We start from the raw sequence: 16,848 nt of genomic DNA on the forward strand, positions 1-16,848 counted from the left end.
GGCACTTAGGTTGGTTCCATGACTTGGCTATTGTGAATAATGCTGCGATGAACATAGGGGTGCATGGGACTCTTGGGATTTCTGATTTCGGGTTCTTAGGATAGATACCCAGAAGTGGGATGGCTGGGTCATAAGGTATTTCTATTTTTAACTTTCTGAGAAATCTCCATACTGTTTTCCATAGTGGCTGCACCAGTTTGCATTCCCACCAACAGTGTATGAGGGTTCCTTTTTCTCCACAGCCTCTCCAACATTTGTCACTCTTGGTTTTGGATATTTTTGCCATTCTAACAGATGTAAAGTGATATCTTGGTGTAGTTTTGATTTGCGTTTCCCTGATGATTAGTGATGATGAGCTTCTTTTCATGTGTCTATTGGTCATCCATATATCTTCTTTGGAGAAATGTCTGTTCATGTCCCCTGCCCATTTTGTGATTGGGTTGTTTGATTTTTTGTTTTTGAGGTGTGTGAGTTCTTTATGTATTATGGAAATTAACCCTTTGTCGGATAAATAACTTGTAAATATTTTTTCCCAATTAGTGGGCTGTTTTTTTGTTTCAATCTTGTTTTTCCTTGCCTTGAAAAAGCTCTTTAGTCTGATGAAGTCCCATTTATTTATTCTTTCTATTGTTTCCCTCATCTGAGAGGTTATGGTGTCTGAAAAGATTCTTTTGAAGCTGATGTCAAAGAGTGTACTGCCTATATTCTCTTCTGGAAGACTTATTGTTTCAGGCTTAATCTTTAGGTCTTTGATCCATTTTGAGTTTATTTTAGTGAATGGTGAAAAAGAATGGTCGATTTTCATTCTTTTACATGTGGCTGTCCAGTTTTCCCAACACCACTTGTTGAAGAGACTTTCTTTCCTCCATTGTAGGCCCTCAGCTCCTTTGTCGAAGTCCTATCCTCATTTCTTACCTCACCCTTCTTGTTCCTGAACTCCAGCCGTGATCAGCTACTTGAATTTTTCCAATCATGTTTTCCACACTATCATTCCTTTGGTCAAACTGTCCCATCTACCCAGAATGTCACAAACTACCACACATCCTATACTGCCCCTGAAACCACACACATCACTGCAAATCTGCTCAATCTTAGTTCTTGTTTCAGTTTATGGAATCTTTTTAGCCTTTCCACTCCTAAGCAAAATTGTTCATTTTCTTCTCATGTTTCTCATATATCTTATTCTAAAATTTCATTATCATACTTTTGTTTGTCTGCATACTTGTCTTTTCCTGGTAGGCCATAATAGACTGAGTCTTATTCACCTCTACCTCCCCAACATTTTCGATATAGTACAATTTCAAGGCATTTTTATTGAATGAACATACCAATACATGATTGAACGAGCAGATGAATGATTGAATGCATGAATGAGTAAGATCACTGTACCTGAAAAAATTGGTAGTGAAGCTGTCTGTAGTTAGCTAATTTACTGGTTGATGACATCAACTAGTTGAGATTTTTATGTAAAAATTCTTTTGAGCACATCTCTGGGTTTCCTAATCTTAGTCAGTCCCCCATATTATCCTTTTGTCATAGACACTGTGCCTAGTCCCAAACTGAAAGCAAACACTAAGGAAGTCCTTGAAGGATCTCAAGTGTATAAACAGTGGGTCAAACTTTAAGGACACTATCTCAAGAGCTAGTCAGGGAGAGGAGTCGCTTGTCACTTTACATTTCATCTTTAAGGTAACCCTTAAGTCAGAATACATGGAAATGCATTTAAAATCTTGAATCATCTTGGAGTTTTAAAACATTTACATTTTGTGGCATAAGTGCTGACCAGAGCATTGTTTGTTCTCTTTTTCTTAAAAATATGTGCAAAGGAATTTTAAAAATGTATCCTGAATACACCTATTTGGCAGGTCTTATAAACTGTTTTTTAAGGGCTGGGGTTATGAAATACAGTTTTTTGTGGCCATAGTTTCTAGCACAGTTCTTGGTACACAGTATATGCTTAGTATATATTGAACTGAAATTAATTGATTATAACATTTTTTTTTTTTTTTGAGGAAGATTAGCCCTGAGCTAACTACTGCCAATCCTCCTCTTTTTGCTGAGGAAGACTGGCCCTGAGCTAACATCCGTGCCCATCTTCCTCTACTTTATATGTGGGACGCCTACCACAGCATGGCTTTTTGCCAAGCAGTGCCACATCCACACCAAGGATCCACACCAGCAAACCCCAGGCCGCCAAGAAGCAGAACATGCCAACTTAACCGCTGCACCACTAGGCCGGCCCTTGATTATAACTTTTAAGTTGATAAGACTAGTCGTTAGATTTTCTGAACTAAGATACTTTATCATCATCAGGAACTGTGTTTTTTTTTCTTTAATTGATTCCCACCTCATCCCATTAAAATGTTGTGGATCAGTAAAATAAATTTATATGCTAAGGAACTATTGGGTTAACATTAGTTCTCAATTTTGAAATTATTATATTGTACTATATTGAAATTTCAAGAAATATGTAATTAGTAATATTTGAAATGCCTACTTTCATACGTTATTTATTTTTAATTAAATTAGAGAATAGTTAGTCTCTTCCCTAGAAACAACCTTGGTCTCATTCTCTTGTATTCCAACATGTTCTCTTGAAAGAGAGAAAGAGAGTGGAGTTATAATTGTTGAGTAGGGTCTTGCATAAAACCCCAGGAAACCCATGGTCAGAAGACAGTCTGATAATCACTGGGTTGGAGGAAAATGCTACATAATCCAAGTTCGTAGGGTTCCATATCTATTGTCGTGGTCTGTTCAGGTTGCTATAACAAAATACCATAGACCGAGTAGTTTATAAACAACAGAAATTTATTTCTCACAGTTCTGGAGGCTGAAAGTCCAAAATCAAGGCTCCAGCATGGTGGCCTTCTGGTGAGAGTTCCCTTCCTGACTCATAGCTGGTGCCTTCTCTGCTGTGTCCTCACATGGTGGAAGGGGCAAGGGATATTTCTGCAGCCTCTTTCATACAAGCACTAATCCCATTCATGAGGGCTCTGACCTCATGACCTAATCACCTTCCAAAGGCCCCCACCTCCTAATACCATCATCTTTGAGTTTTGAGAGAACACATTCAGACCATGGCACCTATGAAGGCTGGCAAACTCCTTGTTTTTGTGTACAGACATTAACTGTGGTTCCCTCATTATCCTCTAAATTTGAGACCTGGGCACTGAGATGACAGAATATAAACGGTTTTGTCATAAATCAATACAAACATAGAAACAACTCCAAATTAATGATATGTCAGATAGAATCATATTTATAATCAAAAACAAGCACATTGTTTTTATCACAGATTAAGAGTTCCTAATTCTATTAAACATATTAAGATGTTCAATAAGTTTTTTAGGTGAAATATGATTAAAAATTGAGTATTTTTTGAGTGCTTCTATTTGCTATATCTCAAAAGAATGTGTAATTTAACTACTGACTGAAGATATTCTTCTGTACTAGCTCTGTTGGAAATGGTAAACTTCGAGAGTCTTATCTCAGGGTATATTTATCAGCATTCTGAATTTTGAATATTTTTTATTAAATGGTTGTACCTAATCTGAAGCTTTTTAAATGTCAGTGTTTTCATCATGATTATAAAATACTTTACACATTTATTATTGCAAATATGTCCTTCATTACTTTGCTTGTTAAGTTATAGATTTCCTTCTCAAAACCTCTTTAAATGTTGACTCTAGTCTCATTTGTCTGAGATGCTTGAAGGTGAGACCAAGTTTAACCCACAAGGTCTTTTCTAGCTGCGTGATTCTATGTTTCATAACCTTTGTAAGCCCGTTGCTAAGGTAATGAGATTCTCGAGAGGCTTCTTAACATTAAGAATCAGCAAAACTGCAAGTTTTACAGATCACTTTCTTTTAACCTGCACAGTTTCTCTGTGAAGTATTTGAATTACAGTGTCAACTGTTGTCAAGTCAGAGATTGATCAATGAGAATTTCTATGTCACTTTAAGGCCAGATGTTAGTCTTTGGCTCGAAATCTGATTGAATTTAAAATTAGAGTTTATTACTTTAGGCATCAAGGATCAAAGTTACTTGGTCACTAAAAAAAACGGTGATGAAAGAGTCCTTTTATACAAATTTCAACCACTGCCATTTAAACCTATATTTCCAATTTCATTCTCAGCTCACTGCAGGAGAGCCTTCTGGAGTGCTCTGCTTATATTTCTTCTGACCTCCCATCCTCATTTATTTTAGCACCTCTTCTCCAGATTCTGATTTCTTTCCTTCCACAGCAGGGAAGAAAAAGAGCAGAACCAGGTGCTACTCCATGGGTGCCAACCTCTGACCCTGGGAATGGATATTCACTCTGTTCCTTCCAAATTTAGTTGTGAGTGGTGCACAGTATTTACGGGACTCCCAATGGAGGCAAAATTTGTTAAAGGAATCTCAACCCAATTTTATATTCTAAGAGACAAAATATTATAAGATAATAGAATCAAGTATCAGTAGGATGCTAACAATTCTTTTTGTGCTGCATTTGTGCTGCATGTCAATGCTAAGTTATATATATCAGTCAGGGGCACTGTAGGAAACAAATGGCACCTTTACACTGGGTATGTGTGGGCAGAGCTTAAGGAAACTAACAAGAGCTTATACAGTATCCCTGGCTGATGACGGTAGGGACCATTATCACCTTCGGAAGTGATAACCATACCTCTCAGAGGACAGCTGCATGGAAAGGGTAGCCTGACATAAGCTTGGCTTTCAGTGAAGGAACACAGCCATCCCAAGGTGATCAGGCAGAGGAGTTGGGTGAAAAATACTCTACTGTAGACTTTTCCCAACCTTCTCATCCTGTCTCCTGCCAGTGTCACCTGTTCCCTGTTCACTTGTTGCACGCAGAGAAAGTTGTGTAACAAAGGAGCCTGCTTATTATGGGTCCATGGGGGTCATCCTTTACTCTTGCTCTCAGGGGAAACAAGCAGGGCAGAAAAGGGTAGAGAATGGTTCTTGATAGGTAATCAGAAAATATCCAGCACTCATATCCTACAATTATAAGACAACCATAAAATTTAAATTATTCAAAAAACTTAGCTGGAATGTGTCATTCTATGATTTTCTGGATATATAGTTCTCTCTATGAGAATTTGTGATTGTTTATATTACTTACTAATAGAACCATATACTTTTTTATGCTAACTCTTTACTGCCTTCCTTCCTTCTTTATATATTCCACAATATTTCTTGAATATTAGGCTGAGAAAGGGTCGTATAGTGCTTAAGAACTCATATGCCAGAACCAAACCGTCTGGGTTTAAATCCTAGCTCTGCCACTTAGAATTTGTGTGACTTTAGGCAAATTACTTACCTCTTTGTGTCCTCATAGAGCTATGTCAGGATTAAACATAACAAGTGCTTATAACTTTGCCTGACACATAAATGATATATAAATGTTTATTGCCATGTATGTCGACACTTGAAATGCAAAAGTGAATAAAAGCTCATGGGAAGAGACAGATGAGTAAATACATAATTATAGTAAAATATATGGACCAATGTAAGTATGCCCTAAGGCCTATAGAAGCCCAAAGAAAGGAGCAACTAACTGTGCTTGCAAGCTCAGAGCAGTCTTTACGGAAGAGGTATAGTTTGACCTTGAGAGATGCATAGGAATTTCACCAGGCTTTACACACTGGGAGAATGCCATCTTTCCAGGCAGAGAAAATGACATGCCTAAGGGCATGTAGGTGTGAAAGGGAACAGCAAGTGACATACCTGACACTTAGGTAGCTTGTAGGAAAATGGTGGGAGATAAGACAGGAGAGACAGGAAAGGTTTTGATCATGAAAGCCTTCCATGGTAAGGAATTTGAAGAGATCTGAATAGCTTTAAAATCACTCTGATACCATACGCAGGTGAGATTAATGTGTCCAAGCATTCAAGACAAAAACCTCTCTTAAAACTGATGTTGCTATCTTTTGCATACTGGAATCAAATTCATCTGTGTCTTTTCCTTAATTATTCCGGTACCTGGCTCACAGTATTCTCTCCATGCTTTCTCTCAAGTAGCATGGAACAGTGGAAAAGAGTGTGGTCATTCAAGTCAGGTAGATGTTGAATATAATCTCCTTTGAACTATTTCTACATATATGAAATTAGTCAGCCTCTCAGAACTTCATTTTTTCATCTGTTAAGCTGGAATAATAGTACCTCACTCTGAATGTTTCAGTACAAAAAACATAAATTAAAACAATTATAGTATTTAATAAATATGCTGTCAAATAACAGTCACTCAATAATGGCAGCTAATATTATTATCTTCTTGGAAATAACATCTATGTTTGCAACCTTGAGATAGTCCGGTACTTTGTCTGTTAATTGCTTGCCAGTGATAAGTTGCTTTTCTTAGCTTTAGTTCCCTAGAAAATAGAGGCTGAGGTGAAGCTTATGGACTTTGTGGGGCCAGAGAGGCAGTGTAATTCCAAGACAGCAAAAATAAGGGGGAAAAAAAGATATAATAGGGAAACAGGGGAATTAAATATAAGGTGGCATGTTGAGCAGTGTTAATGAGTGGCCACAGCCTCGTAAGAAACACAGTTGCGTGTTTGGTCATGTGGGTCATGTAGACCAGCCGTGCTTTGGAACTGTTTTAGGGAAGGAGAATGGAGCAATTTATCTCCTGGTTTGCTTTCCATCTCCCGCCTCTTGGTGGTCAAAGTGCATCCCTCAGGCATTTAGTTCTTCACAATTCCAGATGCCAGTGCAGCACCTTAGGGAAGATCAAGTTTCCAGCAATCTCATGGGGTCAAATCTGGGTACTGGAGCTGCTATAATTTTTGCTGCAATGGAAAAGATAAAGTAGACTCCATGCCTCAAAGTTGCGGGGGCCTGAGACAAGTAATGTTAGCAGAGGAGCTGAAAGAAGTGGTCATGAGTGTCACTTCTGCCACATTCCATTCATTAGAAGCTAGTCACTAACGCTGACATATAATCGAAGAGGAGGATTGGACTCTACCTTTGGATAGGGGGAGCATCAAAGAATTTGCAAACAAGTTTTAAAACCATCACAGAACCTTTTGAGAGCAAGATGCAAATATAATTCTTCGTCACTCCCAAATATTCAATCAGATTGAGTTTCACCAAAACAAAGACTGTCTCTCACGTAACCACAAAACAACCATCCAAATTAGAAAATCAGTGTTGATGCCCTACTACTACGTAATTCATGAATCCATTAAAATTTCACTATCCAAAATTGTCTCTTTTTCCTTCTTTGTCCAGGATTCCACACATGGAACTGTTGTATTTACTTGTCATGTCTCTTTTATTCCTTTCAATCTGGATGGGTTCCTCCTTTTTACCTGTCTGTCATGACATTGACAACTTTAAAGACTACGTTGTAAGATGTCCTTCAATCTGAGTCCATCCAGTCTTTCCTCATATCCAGACGTAGGCCATGCATTCTTGACAGAATGATCCTCATCATCTTAGTGCATCACATCTGGAAGCAAACAATGTCAGTATATCCCACTTTGGTTATGTGATTCTTGATCACCTAGTAAAATTAGTGTCTTCCAGGTTTTTTTATTGTAACATCACCATTTTCACCTTTGTGATTAATACATGTTTACAGAGAGATAATCCAAGACTATGCATTTATCTTGTTTATCAAACATTCACTGGGAATACAAAATCAGATTGGTGGCTACCAAATGCTGATTTTCTGTTTTCATTAATTCTGCATGTTTTTAACTGTCATTCTACACGGAGGTATAGTTTTCTCTTCTCTCCCATTTATTTATATTAGTATGGGTTTGTGCATTTAAATTTTATTTCAGTCAGTAGTAATCTGTCATCATCAATGTTTTGTTGGTTAAAGTGTCCCCAAATGGCCAGTGGAGCCCCTTCAAGCTGGCCTCTATGACCTTTTGATATGTCCCCACCATTCCTTAAGCATCTATTCTTTTTTTTTTTTTTTTTTTTTGACAAAACAAGGTGTTTCAGGCTCATCTTGCACTTTTCCTTGTCCAACCCTGGAAGCAGCCTTCATGGGTCCTATTAGTGAAGAATGGTATTTAGATCCAAAATTTGGGCACTCAGTGTGCTTGTTGTTATAGGGGTTTTCTGCTTTTAGGACTCTTAGTGGATGGAGCTAGAAAATATATGTGCATATTTACATGTACATGTGTGAGTGTGTGTGTGACATATGATATATACATATATGTATACATACGTTCATCTATATCTATCTAAAATTTAAACATGAATTCACACCAATTCAAGTTTAGTTCAACCTCTCAGGATTCTTTGTAGCCTCCCCTTGTTCCACATTCCCTTTTTGATAACAAGAAGTGTGGCTACCATTATTCTTAATACATTTATGGTTTTAATAATACCATTATATATACTTAATCTCCCAACCTTACTGGCTGCCTCCTTGGCCTTGCTTCTACTTGTTTGGCCCCCAGCCACACTATCACCTACTTGACCTCACTACCTCCTCAACCCTTAGTACCCTACCACTGCCTTTGCTATAGGCTGAATATTTGTGTCCCCCTGAAATTTATATGTTGAAACGTAATGCCCAATGTGGTTTGGAGGTGGGGCTTTTGAGAGGTGATTAGTTCTTGAGAGTGGGGCCCTGATGAATGGGATAGTTCCCCAAAGAGCTCCCTCGCCTCTTCTACCATGTGAGGATACAGCGAAAAAACAGCTGTATATGAACCAGGAAATTGGCCCTCTCCAGACGCCAGATCTGCTGGTATCTTGGTCTTGGACTTCCCAGCATCCAGAATTATGAGAAACACATTTCTGTTGTTTATAAACCACCCAGTTTATGATATTCTGTTACAGAAGGCCAAATGGACTCAGGCAGCCTCCTAAAACAACCAGGCCACTGCCTATGGAAGAAAAGGGAAGCAAAAAGCTCCATGTCTTTTCTGGTACTGCTCTTCTCCTTCCACCTGGGATACCTTTGCTTCCTGACTCTTCTCCAGTTCCCTCTTTGGGATAACTCTAAGAGAACTCAAGAATCACCTCTTCTGTGAAGCCCTTACTTTTCGCCAACCTCTAACTCCAAGAGGACTTTCCTGTACACTAATCCCCCCTTATTCGTGGTTTTGCTTTCCAAGATTTCAGTTACCTGCATTCAACCAAGGTCCAGAAGCAGATGATCCTCCTGGCATATCACCAGAGGTCAACAGTAGCCTAGCACTACATCACAGCGCCTACATCATTTACCTCACTTTATCTCATCACGTAGGCATTTTATAATCTCACATCATCACAAGAAGAAGGGTGAAAACAGTACAATAAGATATTTTGAGAGAGAGAGAGAGACCACAGTCACATAACTTTTATTATGTATATTGTTATAATTGTTCTATTTTATTTTTAGTTGTTGTTAATCTCTTACTGTGCCTAATTTATAAATTAAACTTTATCATAGATATGTATACATAGGAAAAAGTATAGTATAAACGGGGTTCAATACTATCTGTGATTTCAGGCATCCACTGGGAGCTTTGGAACATGTCCTTCTCAGATAATGGGAGACTGCTATAATGTCCTTTGTGCCCTCATTTAAGGGCAGGGACCACATCTTATTTGTCTTTATATTCCTAATGCCTGATATTATTTTGATACGTATTAGAAACTAAATGAAGTTTCGTAAATGAGTAGTTAATGAGTGAAAATTCCTCCACAATAGCTTGGTGATTAAGACGTTGAATTCAGACAAACCTAAACTCTGCTATTCACAAGTTTTGCGAAATTGGGCAAGTTTATGTCTTTGTCTGTTTGAGCTATTATAACAAAAATACCATAGACTAGGTGGCTCATACACAATGAACATCACAGTTTGGAGACTAGGAAGTCCAAGATCAAGGCACTGGCAGATTCAGTGTCTAGTGAGAGCCCATTTCCTAGTTCACTGATGGCTGTCTTCTCTCTGTGTCTTCACTTGGCAGAAGAGGCAAAGGAGCTTTTTAAGGCCTATTCTATGAGGACACTAATCCCATTAATGAGGGCTGCACCCTCATGCCCTAATCACCTCCCAAAGACTCCACCTCCAAATATCATCACCATGGGGATTAGTTTCAATGTATGAATTTTGAGAGGACACAAATACTCTGTCTATAGCATTACTTAACTTCTCTGAGCTTCAATTTTCTCGTCTGTAAATGGAGATGACAATAGTTCTTTCACAGGTTTGTTGTGAGGATTAAATTGCATAATGAATGTTTAAAAAAATGTTTTCACAGTGCTAGTACAGTTTCATGGGTCAAAAAATGATAACTGCTGCCAAAGGGGACTGGTCTGGTGGTGTAGTGGTTAAGTTCGTGTGCTCTGCTTCGTTGGCTTGGGGTTCACAGGTTCAGATCCCAGCACAGACCTCATACACTGCTCATCAAGCCATGCTGTGGCAGCATCCCACATGCAAAAAAATAGAGGAAGATTGGCACAGACGTTAGCCCAGGCCCAATCTTCCTCACCAAAAAGAAAAAAAGAGAGAGAGAGATGCTATTATTCATAATTGTTCTTTGTGCGTATCTCTACTATAGCACTCATCTGTTGCATATTAATTCTTTGTTCAGATATCAGTTTTGCCTTCCTGGGTAGAAAAAATTGTCAAAGTGAGTGATATGTAATAGGTGTATGTTTATTTTACTTACTGCATATTGTTTTCCAGTCTAAGAGAGAGTGTTGCAGCTTCAAAATTATACATTGTTTTGAAAATATATCCTTGGTGTTTGTTTTGTTTGTTTGTTTGGTGAGGAAGATTGTCCCTGAGCTATCATCTGTGCCAGTCTTCCTCTATTTTGGATGAAGGTCACGACCACAGCATGACTTGTTGAATGCTGTAGGTCTGCACCCAGGATCCAAACCCTCAAACCCCAGACTGCCAAAGCAGAGTGCACAAACCCGATGACTATGCCACCAGGCCAGCCCCAATAGATCCTTGACTTTAAATAATATTGTGTTAAAGGAGTAAGGAAAAAATGTGGTTTCTAAATTGTAGAGTAAGCACTTACTCTCAATACTAACTCAAAGTTGATGGAAAACATATTAAAAAAAATACACTGATGCTTAAGAATAGGAAGAGAAAATCTCAACTGTTATGAGGCTGAAAGAGATCTCTAAGATAAATAAATATAAAGAAACATATAAAGATATGGAATATAGAGGTAAGGTGAGAATTTCGTAAACCACTGCCACCATGGGAGGCTGTTGCTGCAGCTTCTGCGTAGGCAGCCATTGTGCATGAGGGCCAAACCTCCAGGGAGGAGGCCACTGGCAATCCTGAGAAACTGCAGTAATTGACACCAAGGAAAATATTTCAGCTACATAGCCAAATGCCCAGACAGGGAGTCCAATGCAGTTATCAAGAGGGAAGCCTCCCCAACTCAGGATGAAGACCACAATTGTGGACTGCAACACAGATCAACAGAGGGAGAAGTTTATACCTAGAAGTACAAGACAATTCTGACATTAGAAGAAATAAGCCTGAAGGTGGGAGAGGTAGAAGGTGAAGATGGGGAGTGCAGGAAGTTTATAGTTGTAGAGAAGCAAGCAAACAAAAACATGTATTTGTTTATCTTCCACATATCACTGGAGTCAGACAAACAGTAATTGTCTTTCTCTATCTGACTTATTTCGCTTAGCATAGTACACTTGAAATTTATATAATGTTATATATCATGTGACTGACCTCAGTAAAATAAATAAAAAATTTTAAAAATATGTATTTGACATCTTGTGCAAAACCAACAGTTCTGTCCTCTCCTAAAGTACTTCCTCCTGCATATTTCATCATAAGCTTAACTACCGTTATGATTCACCGAATATATTTTCAAGTATGCTGCTTTAGAAGAAAGTTTATTCTGCTAGTCTCTCAGTAAACTTCTATTTATACCCAAGGAAACAGTGAAAAGAGCAATCAGAAAATAACTTTAAATAATTGTACTAGATAACCTCACAAAAGTAAAGAGGGAAACTGTATCCATGAAAAAAATAATAGAAGGTTATGAAACAATAAAAAGTAATAACAACCATTAAATATTCAGTAAATAACATAATTTTTAAGTGTATGGGTTGAATTTGGATTAGATAAAAGTGCACAGTAAATTGGAATTTATAATCCATATATATTTCCATGTAGATAGTTCTTCTGGAATGTAGAATAGAGAATTTTAAAAATGAAAATTTGAAAGATTGAGCAACATGAAGGCTAAATCTCAAGGTTTCAACATTCAATATAGAGGAGTTTCAGAAGGATGAGAGCATGTAAGAAACAAGATTTTAAAATAAATAATGATAACTTTTTAGAACCCCCCCAAAAAGTTACAAGTTATTTGACAGTAGAAATCTATCAAACACCAACTTAAAAAAATAGATTTAAAAACAAATACCAGGTAGGTGATTGTGACATTTAAAAGCAGCAAGTTTTTAAAAGGAATCCTAACGCTTATGGGAAAGGAGAAGATGGGGCAGGGAACAAATTAATTATAGGAGAATTAAAATCAGTTTGATATCGTGTTTATCACCAGGAATACTTACTAGATGGAAGACCAGGGAAGAACATCTTCAAAATGCTCTGGGAAAATAATGCTGAATTACAATCCTATACCTTGCCAACTATCATTCATTAGTGAGGGCAAAATAAAGACATTTTCAGATGAAGAAGAGCCTATTCTTTCAATAACAGAAAAAATTTCAATGGGAAGGTATAAGAGTAATAAACTTCTCTGAGCCTAGCAGCAGTGTCATCCCAACACCACCTAGTGCTTAATCCCACTATTCCCTGCTCAACATTTTCTCTCTGTAGCATGTACTGCTTTCTAAAATAAGATATTACTTATTTATCGTTTACTATTTGTAGACTTCCAGTGGAATCTGCACTACCGGAGAGCAGGAATCCTTGTCTGTTTATTCATCCATCTATCCTACATTCCTGGAACAGAATCTGGTACATCGTAGGTGGTCAAATAAGTATTAGCTGAAGAAATTGAATGAGTGAATGATTTTTTAAAATATGTGAAGTGAACTTGATTCCACTATAAGAAAATGTGGTAAAATCCATACTCTCTTTGGGCCTTTAACACACTTCTTTTAGAAATTATCAGAGAGCATGGTCAAAAAATAATTGAAGGCATAAATAATTTCAATTTGACAAATATAAAAAATTAAATTGAATATATCTTACTGATGTATCTGCTGTGAGACTTGGATATGCTTATACTGAATACTAAAGCAATAACATTACGAATCAACAACAGAATGATAGCCTCGACCCATAAATTTAAAACAACTTTGAAATTATTTATGAGTTGAAAAGGAAATCCAAGTGGAAATTACAGACTATTTAGAAGTGAACAAAAAACTGTGCCGATAAAGCAGGACTCTAAAGAAATTTATAGATTCAAGTGTATTTTTTTTTTTTAGGAAACAAGAAAAGTGGAAAATAATCTAATAAAAAGAAAAAAAAACCCTAAGATTTCAGCTCCAGAAGGCAGAAAAAGAATAGGAAAATGATGCAGAAGAGAGTTGAAGATAGAATCCAAAATGATAAAAAAGGAAGATGTTTAAATAAAGTCAAAACAATAGAATTGATCAGCAAATGTTGGTGCTTTGAGTAGACTAATAAATTTGACAACTCTGTAAATATGAGCAAAGAAAACTGGAAGACTAATCACAAATAGCATTAGTAGTAAGGCAGATGCATGACATATTTGTAAAGAGATGTTTTAAAATCTTGTAACACAATTCTATTACTATTAAGCTACTAACCTGGCAAACTTCAGAAAATATCACTTGGCTAACATATTTAAGTTGCCAATATTGCCACCCGGTCAAAAAAAAAAAAAAAAAAAAACACCCTTCAATAGGAAAATAACTTTAGAGGAGCTTGAAATAGTAGTCAGATGTCTGCCTCAAAAGTATACCAGACTCAGCCAGCTTTTTTGGTCACTTTTTAACATTTAAGAACCCAATTTCTCCTGTTATCCAAACTAATCTAAATACTAGTGAAAGTTGGAAAATTATGAACCTCTTCCTTTGATATTAAATCTAGATAGGAACAGCACAAAAAATAAAATTTATAGGCCAATGTTGCTATGATATAGATCAAAATAAAATATCAAATAAAATCCAGTATAGGGGTCAGCCTGGTGGCACAACGGTTAATTTCACCTGTTCTGCTTTTGGCGGCCTGGGGTTTGCTGGTTCGGATCCCAAGTGTAGACCTATGCACCACTTATCACGCCATGCTTTGGCAGGCATCCCACATATAAAATAGAGGAAGATGGGCACAGATGTTAGCTCAGGGCCAGTCTTCCACAGCAAAAAAGAGGGGGATTGAGAGTGGATGTTAGCTCAGGGCTAAATCTTCCTCAAAAAAAAAAAAAAGAAAAGAAAAAGAAACTCATTATAGCCATCTATGGTTTCTGCTAAGGATACAAAGATGTTCAAAAATACCTCCAAAATTATTGTTTGGTTAAAAAAAGAGCAAGTTATAAAATAATATTGACTATAGAATAATACAATATAAAGTATAATACATATATTATTATATATACATGTATTAAAGTATAATAAATATATAAAATAATACCACATAGTTTTGTAGAGAAAATTTTTATATTTACATAAATACAGATGCTTATAATGTTACGTGTTATATATGTCTTTGTATAATCATAAAAGAACTGGAAAAACACACACCAAATTTATGCTGGTAGATTATAGAACTGGGAATGTGTGATTGTTTTAGTGTTTTAGTCAGGAGAGGCCATTTATCTCAAAGTTTTAGTTTTTAATTTTAATTTTCATTTTTTTGCTGTTTGTTTGAAGACAAAACTATTGATCTGATTTCATGTGACTTAAAAACCAAAATAACCACCATAGTAATTTACTACTGACATACATAGCTTCACAATGAAGATCCTAGACATTTGGAGTTTCTTTGACTATATGTCAAAAGGATGTTTAAATGTGCTCTTAAGGAAATTTTTTCAACCTCCTTCAGGTTAATTTATCCAAAAATGCATTTATTGAGAAACTTAGCTGGGTAATTTGGAATGCAAAACTGATTCCTGCCTCGAGGAGTTTTTTGGCGGGTCTAGTTGGGGAAGTAATTCCGTCAACAACTGCCAGGGAGAGAGCACATCCGGTGAGAAAGGTACATATACACTGATTGCTGTAGGAGCACAGAGGCAGAGAATGTTACCTCATGTCCTGGTTGCCATCTAAGGATTTACTGTATCATGTACGGACTGCAAAAAATATGAAAAGTCCTTGGGATTTGGGAAAAATACATATGTATGTATATGTGTGTTTGTATGTATATTGTACAGACAGAAAATGTGAATCTTGTCATAACTGCTCTATTAGAAGCAACCGCATTATCTCTGATGACCTCAATTTCCCTATTTACAAAATGAGAGGAAAACACTAATTGTTCCATAAAGATTATTTCATCAAATCATGTCCATAAGAGTGGCAAAAGGACAAAAAATGAGATTGGAGAACGTTTTCATCTTTTGCTCTTAAACGTGTCAGCTATAGTGAGTGCACTTCTCCTGAACCAGTTTTGTGGATAGCGAACCCCTTGGAAGGTGACTTTTATCTTCTATTTTTGCAGAAATTGAAAAAGAAAGTTGTGGCGATCCTGGTACACCTTTATATGGAATTAGAGAAGGCGATGGATTTTCTAATCGTGATGTTTTAAGGTTCGAATGCCAGTTTGGGTTTGAATTAATTGGAGAGAAATCCATTGTTTGTCAGGAGAATAACCAATGGTCTGCAAACATACCCATCTGTATCTGTGAGTACCAAATGCCTTGCTTCCAGATAGCATATGCTACCCTGTCCTTGCATATAATTGCTTTTGTAATTAATTGCAAAGTGCTGGAACCATGTAATTATTTTTGAACGAGTAGCACTTTGTGATACTGTCTTTAAGAAGTGTGCTTATGCCAAATTATAAATTTCATTACAGATTTAAATAAAGTTAACATAGTTCACTTGATAATTGCAAATTATATATTACGTGTGTTCTCATAACACTTTATTGGTGGCATTTTATACTTTATAGATAGCATACTTCTTATGGAAATTATACGTCTGAGCTGATTCTAATAGACTCATTTATTTTAACAAGATAGTATATGCTTATTTGCAATCAAAAACACTTAAAATATTTAAAGCCTATGTTCTATGTATAATGCATTAACTTATTTTTGCTTGTAGATGCTCACATTAATGCATAAAGTGCCATTTATTTATATTGCACAGAATAAAATTCATTAATGTTTATGTTATAAAATATGCTTAGATTAAAAGAATGTATTTCTTCAAATACATTAAAACATTCCAATTTAACTGCAACAAAAATATAATTTGTATTATATCTGGATGCACTTTTAGGTTCAGTTAAATATTATCTTCATTACCAACAAATACAACTTAATAGGTATGAGTGCAATATTGAAAATTTTGCATTTTAGTTTTGAATATTCACAAATGATAATATATAAGCCAATAATCATGAAGGTAAAAATAAATTTCTGTTTTTCAAATATAAGACTTTTATCTGTATCCAATTTATAGTGATAATGCTTTACATTTGTGAAATCCTTTACTCCCTACAAAGGCGTTAGCCTATTCTTTACTTCAATATTTAACTGGTTTTAAAAAACAAGTCGTTGGGGCTGACCTGGTGGTACAGTGGTTAAGTTCATGCACTCTGCTTCGGTGGCCTGGGGTTTGCAGGGTCAGAGCCCGGGCACGGACCTAGCACTGGTCATCAAACCATGCTGTGGCAGCATCCCACATAAAATAGATGAAGATTGGCAGTAGATGTAATCTCAGGGCCAATCTTCCTCACACACAAAAAAA

General features: G+C 36.6%; 1 protein-coding gene across 1 annotated transcript in view; it reads left to right on the plus strand.

Annotated features, from left to right (window-relative positions):
- CSMD3 (CUB and Sushi multiple domains 3) overlaps positions 1-16,848 on the plus strand; it is a 1,175,747-nt gene that overhangs the window by 743,909 nt on the left and 414,990 nt on the right. The window contains exon 14 of the mRNA XM_046642300.1: positions 15,593-15,775. Coding sequence (XP_046498256.1) covers positions 15,593-15,775 — 183 coding nt within the window. The remainder of the gene's footprint in view (positions 1-15,592; positions 15,776-16,848) is intronic.

Source organism: Equus quagga, chromosome 16 (assembly GCF_021613505.1).
Source record: "Equus quagga isolate Etosha38 chromosome 16, UCLA_HA_Equagga_1.0, whole genome shotgun sequence".
NCBI classification, from domain to species: Eukaryota; Metazoa; Chordata; class Mammalia; order Perissodactyla; family Equidae; genus Equus; species Equus quagga.